The following is a 19674-nucleotide window of genomic DNA, read 5'->3' on the forward strand; positions in this document are numbered from 1 at the left end:
GGCGGATGGGCTACAACAGCAGAAGACCCCACCGGGTACCACTCATCTCCACTACAAATATAAAAAAGAGGCTACAATTTGCACAAGCTCACCAAAATTGGACAGTTGAAGACTGGAAAAATGTTGCCTGGTATGATGAGTCTCGATTTCTGTTGAGACATTCAGATGGTAGAGTCAGAATTTGGTGTAAACAGAATGAGAACATGGATCCATCATGCCTTGTTACCACTGTGCAGGCTGATGGTGGTGGTGTAATGGTGTGGAAGATGTTTTCTTGGCACACTTTAGGCCCCTTTAGTGCCAATTTGGCATCTTTAAATGCCACGGCCTACCTGAGCATTGTTTCTGACCATGCCAATCTCTTTATGACCACCATGTACCCATCCTCTGATGGCTACTTCCCGCAGGATCATGCACCATGTCACCAAGCTCAAATCCTTTCCAATTGGTTTCGCGAACATGACACTGAGTGCCCTGTACTAAAATGGTCCCCACAGTACCCAGATCTCAACCCAATAGAGCATCTTTGGGATGTGGTGGAACGGGAGCTTCGTGCCCTGGATGTGCATCCCACAAATCTCCATCAACTACAAGATACTATCTTATCAATATGGGCAACATTTCTAAAGAATGCTTTTAGGACCTTGTTGAATCAATGCCATGTAGAATTACTAGAATGAAATTAAAGCCAACCTACTGTATAGTGAAATAAAGTATTATAATGATAATGAAGTATTTCCACCCTTCTATCCAGACCGATGATGACTTTCTCTGTTGCTCTGAAAAAAATGAGAAAACTGAAACTCGAGCAGCTCAGCAGTCTGAGAAATCATCAGAAACACAATAAACACACAGTCAACATACAATAAACACACACAGTGAACATACAGTTACACACTGCATAAAATGACACATATCTAAAAAGTCTTAAATCAAGATGTCTTAAGGGAATTTGTGCAATCAAAAATCTGCCAATGGGGTAAGAAAAATCTTAAAAATAAGTTAACTTTTTCTTAAAAACTTAATTGAAGAAACATTTTAAGAAACATTTTCTTACCCTATTAGCAGATTGTTGGTTTAAGAACCAGTTCACTTCGATTTTATATTTTTTTAGTCTACAAATTAGACTTATTTTTTTTTTAGGTCATTAAGAAAATGCATCTTGATTTACAAGGATGTTTTGCAGAATCAGATTCAAAATGTTCCTTGTCTTCCTTTCTTAAAACAACTGATCCTGAGAAAATAACGATATAATCCTTTAAGAAATAAAAAAGATGCTTATATCTGAAACAATAATGATTTAAAACAGAACTATTTGTTAACCCATCCATCTTTAAATGACATATAAAAACAGATTTTAACTCATTTATTATCTTATACTAACAGCAAATACATCATATAGAGAAGATCTGACTGATCTGACCAATGTGGAAAAACATCGACAAAAAATCAATTAATAAAAGAAATGACACAAGAGAGAGTGAAGCAAACATTCAGCAGATGAAAATAAACCAAGACATAAAGATCAGATGTGTGACTGTCAAACAGCTGCGCTAAAGACTTCAAGAGACTAGTTTAATGACCAGCTGGTTTTCAACTTCTCTTTTACCCATCTGTCTTTCTCTCATACTGTCTGTCTGCCTCTCTCACCCGTCTCTCTCTCTCAGTCAAGCTTTAATGGGCAGTTGCTGGCTGCAAGTAGTTGCCTTGTCATAATTTATTAGTTTATCCTAATTCATTTAATAGTTATACTTTATTATTACTTTAATACTTTCTTACTTTATCCAAAATAATAAAGACACTTGTAAATAACTCTAGTATGAATATAAAACACACGATACTCACACAAAGTCACGCTCATCCTTACAGTTTAGGGTTGGTAACATCATTCATCATCCACAGTTAATGTTAAAGACGCTTACAGATGATTTCTGTCAGATTCACTTTATGAGACTGAAGGTAACACTGTGTGTAGATTTCATGAGAAAATATTTTATAATGCACTGATCTGGGTTCAGCGAACAATTCACATGAAACATAGAGGAACACATCAAATAGAAATATCCTTTTATTCAGTACCAGTAAGAAATCCTCATCTGAAGATATGTGTGTACTCTTACTGAGTCTTTTTTTATCATTCATGTCATTTATACACAGAAAAGAAAGTAATATTCATGTTTTACTCTCATTCACTGAAACTGAACTACAATACATGACATTCAAAAACTTATTTATTTACAATGAGGCTAACCAAACCAATTTACAGTGAATTCAAGGTAAGTTTGCTGTGAATTAAACATTTTGGCTTCATGAGAACACTTGTTTGCTACGTAAAATCATCAGGTTTCATTTCAATCCATGGATTTTACATGGACAGCAAATCTTCTCCCCGGTTCCCGACCTTGAGTAAATCATATTGAGTTTCTCTATTGCAATGTTTGTACAGTATAGTCCACACGGATCATCTGGCTCATCTGTAAAGTGAGTCATTTGACATTAAAACACATAGACATATGTTGCTTTGCTGTCACTACCCACCACGTTTTTGGCAGTGCACTTATATAATCCATTGTCTTTTTTTGAGGGATTCTGAATGATTAATGAACCCTGCGGATGGAGATATTTATTTCCGTAGAGTCGCGGCTGCGTGCCGACCTTGAACTGGATGCCTTCGGGCATTTCCCAAATCACCTCCGCTTTCGGTGTGGCGAGAGCTAAACAGTTGAGCTGAAGCGACGCACCGGGTTTGGCGTACGTGACGGGCGCCGGGCCGCTGGTGATGCGAGGAGGATAAGCGATTACGATCACGGAAACCGTCAGACTGGAAGATCCATGTTGGTTATTCGTCTGACAGACGTATATACCTCTGTCGTAAACGGACGCTCTTTGGACGCTCAAGGTACCGTTACTCAGAACAGCGTAGCGTCCCGTTTGCTGTGGCCTGGCTAAAATAACACCGCTGGGCAGAGTCCACGTCAGTTCAGGTTCTGGTTTACCGCTCGCCTGACAGTTTAGCTCCAAATTCTCCCCGTTAACAATGCTGACCAAAGAGTTGTACTTGTTGAGTATGTCTGGCTTTCTGCTGGACTCCAGCATCACGATCCGTTCGACATATCCGGCACTGTTATGGGCCACACATCGATACCGGCCCGCCTCTGAAACTGAAGGTTCCCTAATAAGCAAACTTCCATCGAGTTTATGATGAAAGCGGAAAACACCGGAGCCTCTGAGGAGCGATGTGCCATTGGGTAAAATCCAGGTAATCTCAGGTGTGGGTCTGCCGTCTACAGAGCAGTTTAAGGTCACTAATCCACCATGAGTTAAAGGGATGTGCTCTACAGGTAAATCTCTTAACCGTGGCTTTTCTATATCTTCAGTCACATCGAGCTGGATTTGGAGTTTGGCTTCTCCTCCTTCATTACGTGCAATGCAGAGAAACACGGCAGAATCACTTTTGCGCGCGGCACGAATCTCCAGGGAACCGTTGCGATGTACGGTGATTCTTGAGCCATAATGCGGCGCTGGCAGCACTACGTTGTTGGGCAGCACCCATGTGATCTGCGGCACTGGATTTCCTTCGGTTCTGCAGTCCAATAGTACGTCATGATCTTTCATAACAGTTCTTCTGATGGTTCCTGGGTCCTTTAATCCGTTAATAACAGGGACATCTACAAGAACTTCTACTTGAATTACTTTCCTGTCTATTCCCACAGCGTTTCTAGCTAAACAAGTATAATTTCCAGTGTCAAACCTCTGGACCTTATGAACGTGCAGCGTCCCATCTTCAGTGACTCGGTGCTTGTCTGACACTGCTGATATGACACGATTCACCGGCGACATCCATGTGATAGCGGGAGCAGGTTTTCCTTCAGCACGACACGTGAGCACAGCCGTCTTCCCGTAAGGAACTCTGATGGCATCAGCTGTATTATTATGAATCACTGGCACGCTGGCCACCACCCTGATGTTAACCTTCATCTCATCTTTACCGATGCGGTTCTCTGCGTAGCACGTGTAGTCGCCCTCCTCTTTCATGCCTACCTCGTTGAAATAGAGCGTGCCGTTGTCAAACACCACATATCTCTTCCTGCGGACACCGCTGTCATCCGACTGCAAGACGCTGTTAATCACGGTACCGTCCGGAAGACTCCACGCAATCTCTGGGTTGGGAAGACCGGAAGCGATGCAGTCAACCTTTAGCTCACCTCCATACGACACTTTGTGGTGGTTTAGTGGCTTGTGTTCGATTTTAGCAGCTTTTGTTATCACTTTGACTCTCAGAAGTAAATAATCATCGCCCAATTTGTTTCTGGCCACACAAAGATAGTCGCCCTCATCCTTCTCTGTCACTGGGCTGATGGTTAAAGAGCCGTTACTGAACACTTTCATCCTTCGATCAAAGCTGAAATGAGAGGTAGACAGTTAGATGGTGACAGTTTATTACATTTAAAAAGGACATTTCATGAAAATCAGGCTGTTTCTATGTTTAAGTGCTATAATTGGGTCCCCAGTGCTTCTATCAACGTAGAAAATCTGAAAAAGATCAACCCAGTAACTTTGTTTTGGTAAACCATTCTCGGCAAACATGTGAACAAATAGATCATTGAAATTTGGCTCCCCTTGTGATGTCAGAATTATATTATATTATTTTATTATTATAATAATTAGATCTATTATAATAATACTGCCTCTTAATCTCCGCTATCCAACCACGGCACTGACATTTAGTGCAGAAAGAGAGAAAGAGACTGAATATAATTGACAGCACAATTGAGTTTTAATTTCAACAAACCACCATTATGGTGATCAGTGTTTGCATTATCAGCTCATTTGCATTTTAAAGGACACAGCCACAAACAGCACAATTTTGCTCACACCTACAAAGTGTCAATTTTAACATGTTATATTAAATTATCTATGGGGTATTTTGAGCTAAAACTTACGTACTCTGGGGACACCAAAGATTTATTTGACTTTTTAAAAAAGTCTTATGAAATGTCCCCTTTAATTGTCCCTTTAAGAAGATCAAACTGTTTTCTGATACCATTAAACATACTCTAGTTTCAAAACTCATCCACACTGAAGAGCATTTACTGCAAAAACCAACCAAGCTGCAAAAATGGCTAATTCTGAAAACATTTACAGAGACATGGCAAGATTATGTGTTTAAGTAAAAAATATGTATTTATTAAGCAGAGCCACACTGCAGGTTACTTTAAATGAAGCTTCTCGTACCTGTAATGTGCATCGAGCAGTTTTTTAGATGGTGTTCTCCAGATGATCCTGGGATTTGGGGTTCCAGTGGCGGTACAATCTAAACTCAGCTGACCTCCATACTGAACATCTGTCATCTGTGCTGGGGTGGAGATGATTTTAGCCATAGAGGAATTTCCCTTAACATGTAGAGTCACACTTCTCATTGCCACACCTACAGAATTCACAGCTACACATTCATAATTCCCAGAATCCTGTTCTGTCGGTTTGCGAATGTACAGCGTCCCGTTGGGGAAAACAAACAGGTTGTCATTGATGAACTGTGATGGGCGAATCTGCGTGCCATTAAATGTGACCCAGCTGAGAGCCGGACTCGGGAAGCCTTCGGAAGTGCAGTGGATGTACACGGCCTGGCCGTCGGGAATCGTCCGATTCTCCCTGCGCTGCTGATGGATCATCGGAGGCAATGCTGAAATTTGAAGTCTCACTGACAACATGTCCGCGCCAGCGGCGTTGCTCGCGATGCATTTGTAGACGCCCCTGTCCATGTAATTGGTGTGCTTGATTTCCAGACTTCCGTTAGCGAGCAGCATAACTCTCTGTTCAGATCCGCTAACAGTACGCACCACCGAGCGATCCGGAAGAACCCAGCTTATGTTTGGGGTGGGAAGACCTTGAGCTTTACATTCCAGAACAACACTCTTTCCTAAATAAACCATTACATCTCGATGACGTGGAAGTGTCACCCTGGGAACGTGGGCCAACACCACCAGAGTCACTGTCATTCGATCTGAGCCGTACAGATTGCGAGCGGTGCAAAGGTACTGGCCACGGTCCTGAAGCTGGACATTGTGGATGACAAACGTTCCATTGGAGTGAACCTCAAATCTCTGGATTCTGCTATCTGATAACATAATGGCTCCTGTGTGGGAAAAACAGAGAAGGAGTTTTGACTGTGTTGAATGTGAACCATCAGTTTGTGTGTGTGTAAATTCTGACATGTAAAGCATATTGCATAGTATGTAAAATCAATACCCACAAATGGACAATAGTTATTTCAGATAGGCATTGTCATACACATTGCTTTCATTTGTGTTGATTTTAACAGATCAGATTCAAATTAAAAACCACACACAACAGCTGCATCATGCCTTAAAAATGTCAACAACAATCTCACAAATGAAACTAAAACAGAACAATATGTGAATAAATCAATCCTGCAACTTTTTTCCTATTGGACACTTTCAGAAATAACACATTCTTAATCTGTAGTCATAAGAATCGTTGTTTATTTTACTGTTGCTTTTATTCATATGATTGACATTCCTGATGGTGCTTTATACTGTAGAGCACTGAATATAAGAACATCTAAGCACAAGAGAAACTTTATTCCCTCCGGCCGTCTCTATCTCTTCACAAGTGTAATATTTCACTGTTTATATAACAAGATCATGTGTATTTAACTCCTTTAAAGATAATCGCTTTTTCATCACATCTCATTGCTCCATGTTGTATAGATGAACATACTGGATATAAATTAGGATCACATATTACAGTTGTCTTTTATATTTTAAAAGTATAGATATATTTAACTTTAATTCTATTATTATTTTTATTTTTATCATAAAAAATTATATTATTATATGTCTTATTGTTGTTATACTTAAATGTGTGTACTAAACGCTTCCTTCATCAAAGAAAAATTCTTGCATTAACACTCCATAACGTTCTTTCTGATTCTCACGTCTTGTCTCGTCTCGTCTCGTCTCGTCTCGTCTCATCACGTCACGTCTCGTCACATCACATCACATCACATCACATCACATCACATCACATCACATCACATCACACATTACATCTCATGACATTTCATCACATCAAATCACATCTCATCAAATCTCATTACATCTTATCACATCACATCTCATCACATCACACCACATCTCATCAAATCTCATCACATCACACAGCATCACATTACATCACATCTCATCAAATTTTATCTGTGGACTTACCTGTGGAGACTTTTGTCCAGCTCAAGAAAGGTTGGGGATCCCCCACAGAATCACAAGGCACCTGCAGACGTGAGCCAGCATCTACAGTGACTGTGTGAAATTTAGCTGTGGTAATTCTGGGTCTCTTCTGAAGAGTAGAAAGCGTTTGATGGGTTTGAGACAGAACTTCACTCCACTTCTTGTTCACTGATTCCCCTTCTGCCTGAATCTTCTGCTTTGACTGTGTGCTTTGACTGTGTACAGCAGTTGTTGTAGTTTGGATGTTTTTGATAGACTTTATATCCACAGATGAACTTCTGATAATATTGGGCTGAATATTTCGAGAGGGATGTCTTCCGTAATAGAAAGGATATTTGTTATTTGTGGTGGGGATTCTTCCATTTTCTTTGACTATAAAGTTTGTTTCAGGATTTCTTGAGTGAAATGGAATTCTGTTGTCTTGTACAGGAAGGCCAGGTGTTAGCTGGACAGCAGACCTTTCAGTGTTGGTTAAAGATAATGTGCTTGCTGTAGGCAGGTCAATAGATGGTGTTGTTCCCCTGTGTTGGGTTGTAATGGAAATACTGGTGGCAGAGGTGGGCACTGTTGTAATGGGTGAAGAATACGTGGATGCTGCTGGAACAATCAAAGGTTTATCATGTGTTAGGACTGACTGTTCTCTGTAATCTACCCCAGAAACTGATTTTGAAATGACAAAATCATTGTTTTCAATGAAAGTAGCAACGAATGTATGTGAACTTGTGGCCACAGAGCTTATGGATTTTGTAGGTGCCTCTGTTGTTAATGGAAAAGATACTTGATTTTGAATTGATTGGTTATTAAACTTGTGAGTCACATGTAACAGTGAGTTATTCTGTGGTGGAACTGAAGTTAGAGGGTTATTTTCTCCAGCACTAGTTCTACTCAAAGCATGATTCTCTCCTTTACCATCAGAGTGTGATACAGATAAGCGAAGGACATCCATCGGAGACTCGCCTAGGTTCAGAGTAAAACTGCTTCCAGTTGCCTCTGTCTCACTGTTAGCCACCTGTAAAGCTGTTGTCAGTGGGACATGGCCAGTACCAGGTGAAGATGTTGGATCTACTTCTTTGGGAGTCAAGTATTTATCCATCCTCTCTCCTGTATACAGACTCTTTCCACCCTCTTTTTTGTCTACTTTGTTTTTGACACTATTTCCACCTGGTAATGCTCTCAGCACTGTAGGGTATATGTGGTCTGTATCTCCAGATGTCAGATAGGAAGATGTTCCTCCAAGTGTGACTGTAGGGTATATGTGAGTAGTATCTCCAGTAGTTGGATAGATTGATGCGTCCCCAGTTGGGATTGAGGGGTGTATGGGGAAAGTAGTACCAGAGGTTGAAAAGACTTTTATATCACCTGTTGGGATTGCGGAGTATATATGGGCTCCAGAGGTTGGATAGACGGATGTGTCTCCAGTCGTGACTGTAGGGTGTATGTAGGCAGTATTCACAGTGGTTGGATAAATTGATGCGTCCCCAGTTGGGATTGTGGGGTATATGGGGCCAGTAGTACCAGAGGTTAAATAGACATCTATGTCACCTGTTGGGATTGTGGGGTATATGGGGCCAGTAGTACCAGAGGTTGAATAGACTTTTGTGTCTCCTGTTGGGATTGTGGGGTATATGGGGCCAGTAGTACCAGAGGTTGAATAGACTTTTGTGTCACCTGTTGGGATTGTGGGGTATATTGGACCAGTAGTACCAGAGGTTGAAAAGACTTTTGTGTCTCCTGTTGGGATTGTGGGGTATATGGGACCAGTAGTACCAGAAGTTGAAAAGACTTTTGTGTCTCCTGTTGGGATTGTGGGGTATATGGGGCCAGTAGTACCAGAGGTTGAATAGACTTTTGTGTCTCCAGCTGGGATTGTGGGGTATATATAAGCTGACCGTGGGCTGCTTATAGTGGGCTTCAAGAATGGCCTTCTTAATTTTTTTCGCCGCCTGCTTCCAAATGCTCGTTGTCTGGAGCTCAAGTTATTTCTTGCTATTAATTGCACAGAGCCAGATGGAGCCTCTTGTCCAGTATTACTGGTTAAAGTGGTTGACAATAAAGAGCTGCCATTTTCCCCTGAATCCAAAGCACCAGTCTTAGAGAAATTAAGTTCAATCTCACTCTCAGATGGAGGTCTGATGAGAGGGCCTGAGTATATTTGGTTGTTTTCTATCCGTTCCCCACTGATGGTACCCACATGCCTCTCTTCTGCAACATTTATCTCTGTGATCCCATAATTAGAAACAGATTGAGGAGTTGTGATGTAAGTCATTTTGTCTGCACTAGTGTCGACCTCTGAAGGAGCAGTTTGGTTGATGTTTTTATTCTCTTCCTCTACATGAGCTGTAACTTTAACCACTTTTGTGTTGTAAGCATGTTGACCAGAGTCATCTGGAGATGAGCCTTCTGTATTGTCAATCAATCCTGGACTTTCTACATTTACTAATGTGTTGCCTTGGACAATATGAAATGATGTATTTTTTGAAGCAGATTTCTCACGAATTTTGGTCAAAATATTAGCCCATTTGCGTGGATCTATTTTGCTTTTTGTATTAGCCCTTCTTTGGTTTGCAAAGTCAGATTTATTTTGTTTTCTAAAGGGCCGTCTACGTCTGCCAAATGAATGTCCATGTGTTGTGGCATTTGGACCCCTTCTGCGATTCATGGAGATTCTGTTGTGCTGTGTTCGCTCTTGAGTATTGGAATCATCTCCAGATGCCTCTTCCACATCCTCCAAAAAAACGTTTACTCTAGTGGAGACACCTGCAGCAGACTGCGGTCTGCTGGGATACGGTTGGAGCGACTGGATTCTTTTCCTTCCCAAGACTGTGAGTTTAGTAGCCAAAACATCCACACCATATTGGTTTAAGGCTAGACATTTGTGATAACCATTGTTGTTCAGCTGGCTATACGGAATGAACAAAGTCCCATTGGAGTAGATTAAAGCCGTGGATGAGTTTGCCTTGGAATTCAGTATACTGCCATCTGGAAAGATCCAATTCACCACAGCATCTGGTGCTGCTACAGAAAGACAAGGCAAAGTGGCAGACTCACCAACAAATCTAGTTAAAGCACTTCCAATCTCTTCACCCTGAAGAGGGGTGGACGAATCCACGACTGCCAAACGAAAAGGCACAATATCAACATCTCCGACGACTTCAGCAATGCAGTAATAAACTCCAACGTCGCTGTGGTCAACGGATTTGATGTGAAGCTTGCCAGTGCTAGAGACGGTCACTCTGTCGTTAGGTGTGCTCGCTGAAACTTTGACCCTCGAACCATCAGGCAACATCCACTGAACGGCAGCATCCTCAGAGCTGCGAACAACACAGTTCATTTCAATCATACCACCCACAACACAGCTGAAGGTTGTTTGAGTTTTGTTGTCATGTTCGATCATGACCCAGGGTCTCTTCTGCTGTCTGATCAGGTCTTCATCTGTGACGGTTGACACCTGAGTATTAAGAATGAGTCGCACGCTCTTGGAAGAAGAATAGGGCCTGTTCAGTTTAATGTTCATAAAGGACTGCATGAGCCAAGATGGCCGAGCTAAGACGTTGGCTCGCACCCCGGTGTAATAGAAGGCATCCTTTTCAATGTCCTGCTTGTATCTGTAGCTCAGCTCGGGCTCTCTGGTTAACATAATTTCCCTTCGCAGACGCACAGGTACTTCACTGTAGTACGCAAGGAGCCTCCATAAGCTTTCGTAGTTGTCTCTGTCAAAAGAACATTCCACATCAAAAAATAGAGTCATGTTAGCAGCGATCTGCTGAGAATTGGTGTAATTCCAGCTGATTTTAGTGGAGTCGCTCGGTTCAAGTATTTGACAGAACAGATCTGCTTTGGTCCCGTGCTCATCTGATAAACTAAAAGAGACGTTTCCAAAAGGCTCTTTGATCCTGTCAATGGGCAGAAGTTCACTGATGTTCTCTTCATGTAAAATGTCTTTTCCTGAAGAGCTGATGGCTGGTCCTGTACAAATAAACTCTTTAACATCTGAGATATCTTTTCCCATCAGCTGTTTTGGAGAGGAGCAGCGTGGACACAGCTGACCATCGGCAAATGTTCTGTCCTTTTTACATTTCACCACTCCTGGGAAAAGATAAAGAGAAACGCAAGACTTTAGAAGATTAAGTCGAATTTAATATTTGAAAAGATCAAGACATCAGAATTATGTTCTGATATATCTTAAAGCTCAAACAGTTTTTTTTGTGAACCTTATAAGAAATTTGGGATTACATTTTGAAAAAATTATTTTTGCAAATTGTTAAATGTTCGTTGAAGAACATTTATACAAAAATATTGTACATTTTTATTATCCATCTTTGATAATAATATGAAATAATACTATATGTACTCTGAACTTACTGTAGGCCTACAGTTTGCTACTATGCAAAAATTCTAAAAATGATTAAATTATATTTACTATAGTGTGAAATGAAATTAGACATTTAAAGCATGTGGTATTCGGACAGTTCATACGATACAAATTTGACTTCAACTGTGCGATATTTGCTGATATATCAAACTTGTATTTGATGCAATTACGGTTCAGTATGAATACTTTGTCAATACTTTCATATTACGTGCCTAGTTAAGTAGTTACATGAACGTTTAATAAAACTCTTTAAAAAGGCACAATCTCCATCCCAATTGGTACAACAACAAACTAAAAAAAAACTCTTTTTTAAATAAAAAAATACTGAGGGAAAAAATGTCACATAAAATCATGCTTACGATGGCAACAATAAAAGTCTTTAGTATTTCAGCTGGCGCTGACAAAGGTTTTCTGCCAATCTGTTTGTCCAATCCATTTTACAAATAGAAAATAATTTTAGACCCTTGATTTGCGTCCGATAGCAGTCACACTCGTCTTCTGTCTCTTACAACTGCTTTGTTTGTGCATTGCATTCACTAGCTGACACTAGCACATAAAAATAAATGAAAATGCGCGCTTTGGTGGAAATGCATAGATGGACGTTACGTCAAGGAATGAGGATGCAGAGAGAGTCAAAATAAAGATACCTCGTATTGATATTTTATGTGTGGCATTGATGTATTGTTCTACCCTACGTGGTAATGGTGTGAAGAACATACCAGAACTTCTCCAGTCCTGCAGCCAACTCATCCTGCAGTCACAGCTCCACGGGTTCCCGTACAAGAAGATGTTCTCCAGCTGAGGCAGGTTTCCCATCATCTCTTTAGGCAGTGTGCTCAGGAGATTATCAGAGAGATAAAGATGCTTCAGTGTGGAGATGTGAAAGCGCTGGAGCAGTGAGAAGGTGCTGAAAGTAGCAGGGTGAAGCTTCTGGAGATGGTTGCCCTCTAGATGAAGCAAGCGAAGCGATGTCATCCCACTGAAAGCATCTGGATGAATGAACTCTATGAGGTTGTGGTCTAGATGTAGTCTGATGAGACCCGTCAAACCAGAGAAGCTGTGACCGGTGATCACACTTAACTTGTTGTAGCTCATTTTTAAAATCTGCAGAAAATCCCACATTCATTCATTTGACATCAAGGCACCGTCCTGCTGTTTAATGATGATGTATAGCCTGCCATTTATCAACACTACCTGCACAATTTCTCTGCTTTCTCTCTAAACAATCAATGTTTTCATTTTGATTTTAGTATTACTAGTAATTACCTTTACACTTATTCCCATGTTTTCCATGCAGAACTAATGAATAACTGAATGAGTTGTTTTACAGAAGAGATATTTACCTGCAAGGAAACAAGATCCTGAAATGCACCATCTGGAATCTTCTGCAGATTATTTCCATGCATCATAAGGAGCTCCAGTCTTCTGAGGCCACCAAAGGCCAACGCTGGGATGTGATTTATAGCATTAAACCTGTTAAACATATTCTGATGCTTTATCATGATTCATTTCTTCTGAAATAACATTATAAACAAAATCTTTACATTTTATGATACAAACAGACATGTGTAATATATCTGTGTCATAAGACTGGACACACATGAATGCATTTATGTTTCTCATTTCTTAAAAACCATCTTAAAGGCTAATGCATTAAATAAGGTTGATGTAAAGTTGCTAACCCTAATCCATACAGACAACTATAAAATAAATAAACTTTAAATAAAATTAAGACTGATACTATACAAAACTGAAGTTGTATTCATATTGTTACAATGTGTTGATAGCTACAGAATTGCAGTCATCAGGTGGGAAAAGCACACATGATGATAAAGTTTAAGAGAATGAACAGAGCTTTGATCTACACTAAGGCTTTTATTTTAAGATGATACACATTTACATGTACTATATAGGCCTAGCTCCTATAAAATATACAGTATGTCAATTGAATGAGCAAACATTTTACAGTAGACTCTATTTCATGCATGGCAATATTTATTATTTATTAATAACAATACAATTCTTCATTGTGTTAGAAACTGTTAGTGAATGTTGAAATGAGAGAATAAATGCTGTGGATGTAATGTTGTGTCATTTACCCCAGATTTACGCGCTGGGCGCGTGTCGAGATGCCCGCGGGCACGGTGACGAGCGAGCGGAAGGTACAGTGAACTTCACCGGGCGCGTAACAGGCGCACGGACGCGGGCATGCGCCGGTCGAGTCCGGTAAAGTCACGAGCAACACCAGTATCAGCCCCGTGAACGAAGAGCCCGTGATGGCCATGTTAATGCGCGTGACCTTTATCACTAACACACACAAATATACATAGGCTATTACATACATATAATGCGCGTTCACAGCTCAACTGGAGAAGAACACAATTTATTGACAAAAACTCATACAGGAATATGAATTATATCATAATGGCAGAAAATACAATAAATTCTTATTTCTCACTTTATTAATTTAAAATTCTAAAAGGAAATAATTTTGACATTAAAAAAATCGACAGCCTTTTATAAATTGAAGTCTGAAAACTGAAATATTAAATAAACTATAGTGTAGTGAAATGAATGATATTGAAGATCGAGTATCAAAGTTTGCGTTTAATGTTTAAATATTCTCACCTTTCTGTTGATTTGTTTTCGAGTCTTCATTTCTTTAAAACAGCAGCTCGCGCGTCCATGAGTTAACTCATCAGTAAAACACCTGATAGTTGTGCTGATATCAGAAACAGAATTTTGAAAGCTTCATATCATATAATGAATAACTTCCACAGGATTGTGTTATAAGCGTCCAGTCACTCGAGAGAGTCTCTTTATTCTCCTCACGATGTCTCCTCGCCACTGAAACTCAAGCTTGACTGAGGAGGAGCTCTAAACCAGACAAATAACTTCACTACAACTAACACTGCAAAACAATTCAAGACCAAGAGAAGTTTAGCATTTAAAGATTATGTTTGATTAAAGACATCAATGACATAACTCTGGGAATATCTCTTTTAGAAAACAACCGGGCTATTTTAAGCTCTACCTCCAGACCATATGGACCACACCATTCTGTACTATAAATAATTTCAGCAAAGAATGAAGTGCTTGTCACTGTTTGTTTGTTTCAGTCAGGGCAGTGGAACAGGGAGATTGGGGCTAGTTATCATACTTTTCAATAAAATAAAAAAAACGACAATTAAAAAATGTTCACTGTAGTGAAGTTAATTTTTTTATTGACTCAAATTTAAAAGCTAGAACAACTCTACCATTACTGTCCAGGAGAAAGAAAGATTCAGATACTTAACACACAATATCACCTTCAAACTTATGCTTGTTGGGTGTAACTAGTTACTAAATAATTAGTTACTGCCCTGCTGAAAAAAACAATAAAACCATTACCATTTTACCATTAAAACCACTACACTGTAGTGTTTTTTGGGCCATATTCCATTAGAACCAATACAATTCCCAATAAAACCAATAGAATTTCTGTGATGGTGTCTATTGTTTTTTTTAGCAGAGTGTAGTTTAGTTACTTTTTTCTTAAGAAAGTAAGGGATTACTTAGTAATTTAATGACTGTAACTTCTGATGTAATTGACTGTACAGATCAGTGACATATAGTGGATTTAACATCAACATTCAAAACCTTAAGGTTAAACGGCATGTTTTTATGTATCCTTCTCACTTGAAATACTTTGGTAAGTTGGTAACACTCTAGTGTAGTTTCTTACTATTAACTAGTTGGTAATTAGCATTAATATTACTGAGATATTGGCTGTTTATTAATACTTATGAAGCACATATTAATGTCTGATTGTGCAAAACCTTATTCTAAATCCTTAATCCTACCCAATTCCTACAAATACTTAAACTCATACATGAGAATTGGAGCTTAAAAAGTGTGACCAGAATAATTGATGTACTTTTATATGATTTATTCGAATCGTTTCAAGCCAATCTTTGTATTATTTACTAAATAGGATTTAGAAAGTAATAAGTAATTAAATACTTTTTGGAGAGAGTAATTTGTATAGCAATCTAATGAAAATGATTGAATATGTTATTAGTAACTAGTGATTCATTATGTTTTTTGAGTAACTTAACACTAGTTGTTGCAGTAGAAATCTGTGATTTTGTGTTCACTCTACCCAGTCTCCTGAGGTTGCGTATAAATAGCACGAAGTGTAAAACTCGTGCAATACATACGCCAAATTCCACTTTGGCGTGCATATGATACGCAAGTCCTTCCCATTCACTTAAACTGGGCATCTTTTTTTGTCGTTTTATTTATTGGTTTCTCAATTTTTTTCTGTTTTTTAAACCATTCTCGCTTGGGTTTAGGGTTAGATTTCAGATTTGCTTAATAAGGTTATTTAATATACAGGTTTCTCTATGTTTTTGTCCATATTTAAGCCATGGTCGCTTGGAGTTGGGGTTAGAGTTGGGGTTTGGGTTAGGATGTCATTTTTAAATAACAAAAAGTTGTTCTAACCCTAAACCCAAGCGAAAATGGTTTATTAACCAATAAATAAAACGACAAAAAAAGATGCCCCGTTTAAGTGAATGGGAAGGACTTGCGTATCATATGCACGCCAAAGTGGAATTTGGCGTATGTATTGCACGAGTTTTACACTTCGTGCTATTTATACGCATCTTCAGGAGACTGGGCTGCACTTACAGTACCTACTCAAACTAACTATTGCAAAAATATCATGGAAGTTTATGACAAAAATAGTTTGAAACATTTTTGAAACATAACTACAAAACAACTGTGATAATCAAGTTGTGACTCACCTCAGACCTTATTTAAAAAATAACAAGAGAAACTTGAATGCTTTCATTACAGATTGAACCATTGTTTCATCTAAACCATTATACATTCTTCTGTGGAGTGGGTTTTGGGTGCTAATCCATAAAGATTTAATGGTTTCTGTTGGTTCTCATCCACCAATACATCCCAGTAGAAAACAACAAATAAAACCCAACACATTACCAGTAGAGACCATTATAACTTTAACTCCATTAGAATATCTGTTACAGTATTGCATTTCTTTCATGAGAGATAACAACCTCAGTCTCAGTCTCAGTGTATATGTATTAATATTGTAATAGAAAAGATAGTCTGACCGCACACAGGACTGCAGTTGTTTGCTCAGCATGACTGGAAATCCTGAAGAAAGAAAGAGTTAAAAATATCTTACTTTGCGAGAACTGCATTGCTGCTTTTAATAGCAGCTTTACCAAACTAAAACAGAAGCCCTTTGTTTTTATTTGCATTAATGTTCCTGGCAGGTAAGTTAATGTGCTTTTTAACTAAACCTGTTTTATAAGAGGTTGTTCTTGTTCACATTTGTCTTAATAGGTCTCAGGTGGGTTTGTAATGACTTCTTACAGACTCACAATCTGCAGGAACACATTTCCAAATCTAGATTTATAACACATAAGATACGATCCATCTTTCCATCATTCAACTGCATCTTGTATAACTTATATGATCAGCAGATTGATCTTTTCTGCTTATATTAAATCTAAAATGACAGAGCATTAGTTGCCTTTCATATTTATGCTGATTATTTCTGAACTTTATGTCAGCATCTCTTCTGGCAGTGCGCAGATGAACTGAAGATCTACAGATGGTCAACATCTTCTCTACAGAACCAAAGGAAGTTCACAAAGATCTCCAACTAATAAAAGATAATAAAATACAGAGCATATTAAAATACAATTACTCTGGCTGTTTGTTGCTTTTCTGTTTCTAAAGACATCTAACTGATTCACAATGTGCTTTAAAATACTGTTTCAATAGCCAAATAGCACTGGAAAACATTCAACGCTGTTTAACTTTAATAGGAAGGATGGTGGGTGGAGGGACGAGAACACATAGAGTTTTTCATTCTACATTTGAAGAAGGAGTTCAACAACTTCTAGCCCTCATGTCCAAAGCTGTATTATTTCTTTTTCCCATTGACACAAGATGAGATGTCAGGACAAAAATGCCATTATGGGCTGTGGATTTGTTATGGACATCAGGGGAAATAATGTGCTGTGATGTGTTTATTGTCTTTCTTGCATCAATCCTGAAGGTAAGAACAGCAACTGAAGTACTGGATATAAAACACAAACTCTTTAGTTATACAAATAACAGTTAGGTTTCAACATTTACATCACCTGGATTTATATGATAGACACATACAAACATGCAAATAAAAAATTCAACAAGCAATGTAATTTAAAGTCTTGTGACTACAAGTTTGAAATGTTGAATGTTACTGTTGAGTCCAATGTAAGTTTATCACTGTAATCATGTGATTTCACTGACATAAACAAAGAGCCTGTAAACTTTATTAAAGGTGCCAAAGAATGCATTATAATAATCTGGTAAATTATTCATAATGAAATGGTCTATTATTATCTTATTTGAAAGGGTCATGAATAATAATGTTGAGCTCTGCTCTGATTGGCTGTTTCTCCTTCAGTAGCTCTGTGTGTGTGTAAACAGATCTTATGTTTGAGTCTGTATCAGATTTTGAGGAATAATCAATTGTTTGGAGATTGTTAATGGACGTTTCTGAGTGATAAGTTTGTGTTTTTTTCAGTATGGACCTGCAAGACGTAACTGTAACGTCAATAGTAGAACTAATCACTAGCATATAGCATTAACTAGCATATAGTGCTAACTCAGCAGTCACAACTTTTTCACACTGTTTCATTGTAACAACATTGTAATTAATTAAATGTTGTGGTGTAGGCTACATCTCGACTGTAACATCACAGTTGGTGTCATGTTGTGATTGGTCTGTTTTCCAGCGATCTTTTGCATGCACGAGGAGGAAACAATCGTGATGGGGCTCATGATATGTCATTACCATGTACAGAGCTGTAATTATTCATCTTTGCTTAGATAAATACAGTTTACATTCTACGGCACCTTTAAAGCTCTTGTGAAGGCTCTCTGTGCAGCGGGTGGAGTTGTTGTTTGGGTGTGCAGTCTGTGAAATAACCGTAAAAGTTGCGCGTGCAACACAGCTGACCTCGTAATTTGATGAAACGACAATAGCAATGTCACACAAATAATGCGAGTTTACTCTTATCAGCCAATGACTGTTGGATGACTTACATTAGTTTGAAGAGTTGCTGCTCCTCTTTATGAGCGAGTGTTTCCTCTGAGGTCTCTGCTCATCTACTCATATAATGAATGTACTGTTTGAAATCTAATGAGACTTAAGACCAACAGATGTCATCCTGCAAGAAGAAATGTTGGTTAAAGTCAATCTGAAATGTATAACATTACTGGTCTTTATTCTTCAGAGAGTGTTATGTTCAAACAAACACTGACATCAATCTCTCCAATCACCTGTCATACAGAAACACTTTCAACATCTAATTCATAATCAGTGCCATTTCAGAAATATAATCTGTCCAGTTATCCTAGAAAATATATCAGTGTATGATGTAGTGCACTCATTTATTAAACACAAAGATCTCCACCATATTATCACCGAACCAGACACCACAGAGGTGCTTCATAAACAACCATCCACAGTTTAAACCCATTCATGAACGCTGCTTTATTTCTACTGGATCGGAAGTCTGGCTCTGTCTCCAGGGATTTTTTCTCCCTAAGACTTTTTCCCACAAGAGTTTTTTCCAACCCTTTGGGAGTCAGCTGACATTGGCTTAACTTAATCTTTCTTCTATACGTTACATTATTACTACGCTCACTAGTACGGTTTAATCTTTGCCGCTCTACTTTGCTAGTTTTGTTGTCCTCTGGTTTTCTGTGTTTCTCCTGGTTTTATTAATGTTAAGCTGCTTTGAAACATTTAAACAATATAAATAAAATTTTATAAAATATTTCAGTCAATCAGCAGTCACACGGCCTCTACATCTGTGAGATCACATGAAGCTGCAACGTGGCCATAACAAGTTATGATGATAGTCGAAAGTTTGGTTATAAGGACTAAACATCCTTCCTTACCTGAACTGATGGAATCACCAACACATCTTCACTGTGGGGAATTTTAATTAAAAAAATCATTTGAGCAGGTAACTAAAGAACTTC

The 19674-nt window shown here is 38.7% G+C and overlaps 1 protein-coding gene across 1 annotated transcript; it reads right to left on the reverse strand.

Moving 5' to 3' along the window:
* Positions 1 to 1813: 1813 nt before the first annotated feature.
* mxra5b (matrix-remodelling associated 5b) lies at positions 1814 to 14785 on the reverse strand. Its single transcript, XM_055214776.2, has 7 exons — positions 14248 to 14785; positions 13719 to 13926; positions 12963 to 13092; positions 12339 to 12723; positions 7230 to 11333; positions 5236 to 6136; positions 1814 to 4402 (listed from the first exon to the last, which is right to left on the reverse strand). Exons 2-7 carry the CDS (start codon positions 13901 to 13903, stop codon positions 2497 to 2499), a joined length of 7611 nt encoding a protein of 2536 aa, XP_055070751.2. The 5' UTR covers positions 13904 to 13926; positions 14248 to 14785; the 3' UTR covers positions 1814 to 2496.
* Positions 14786 to 19674: the final 4889 nt, after the last annotated feature.

Source organism: Misgurnus anguillicaudatus, chromosome 17, assembly GCF_027580225.2.
Source record: "Misgurnus anguillicaudatus chromosome 17, ASM2758022v2, whole genome shotgun sequence".
NCBI classification, from domain to species: Eukaryota; Metazoa; Chordata; class Actinopteri; order Cypriniformes; family Cobitidae; genus Misgurnus; species Misgurnus anguillicaudatus.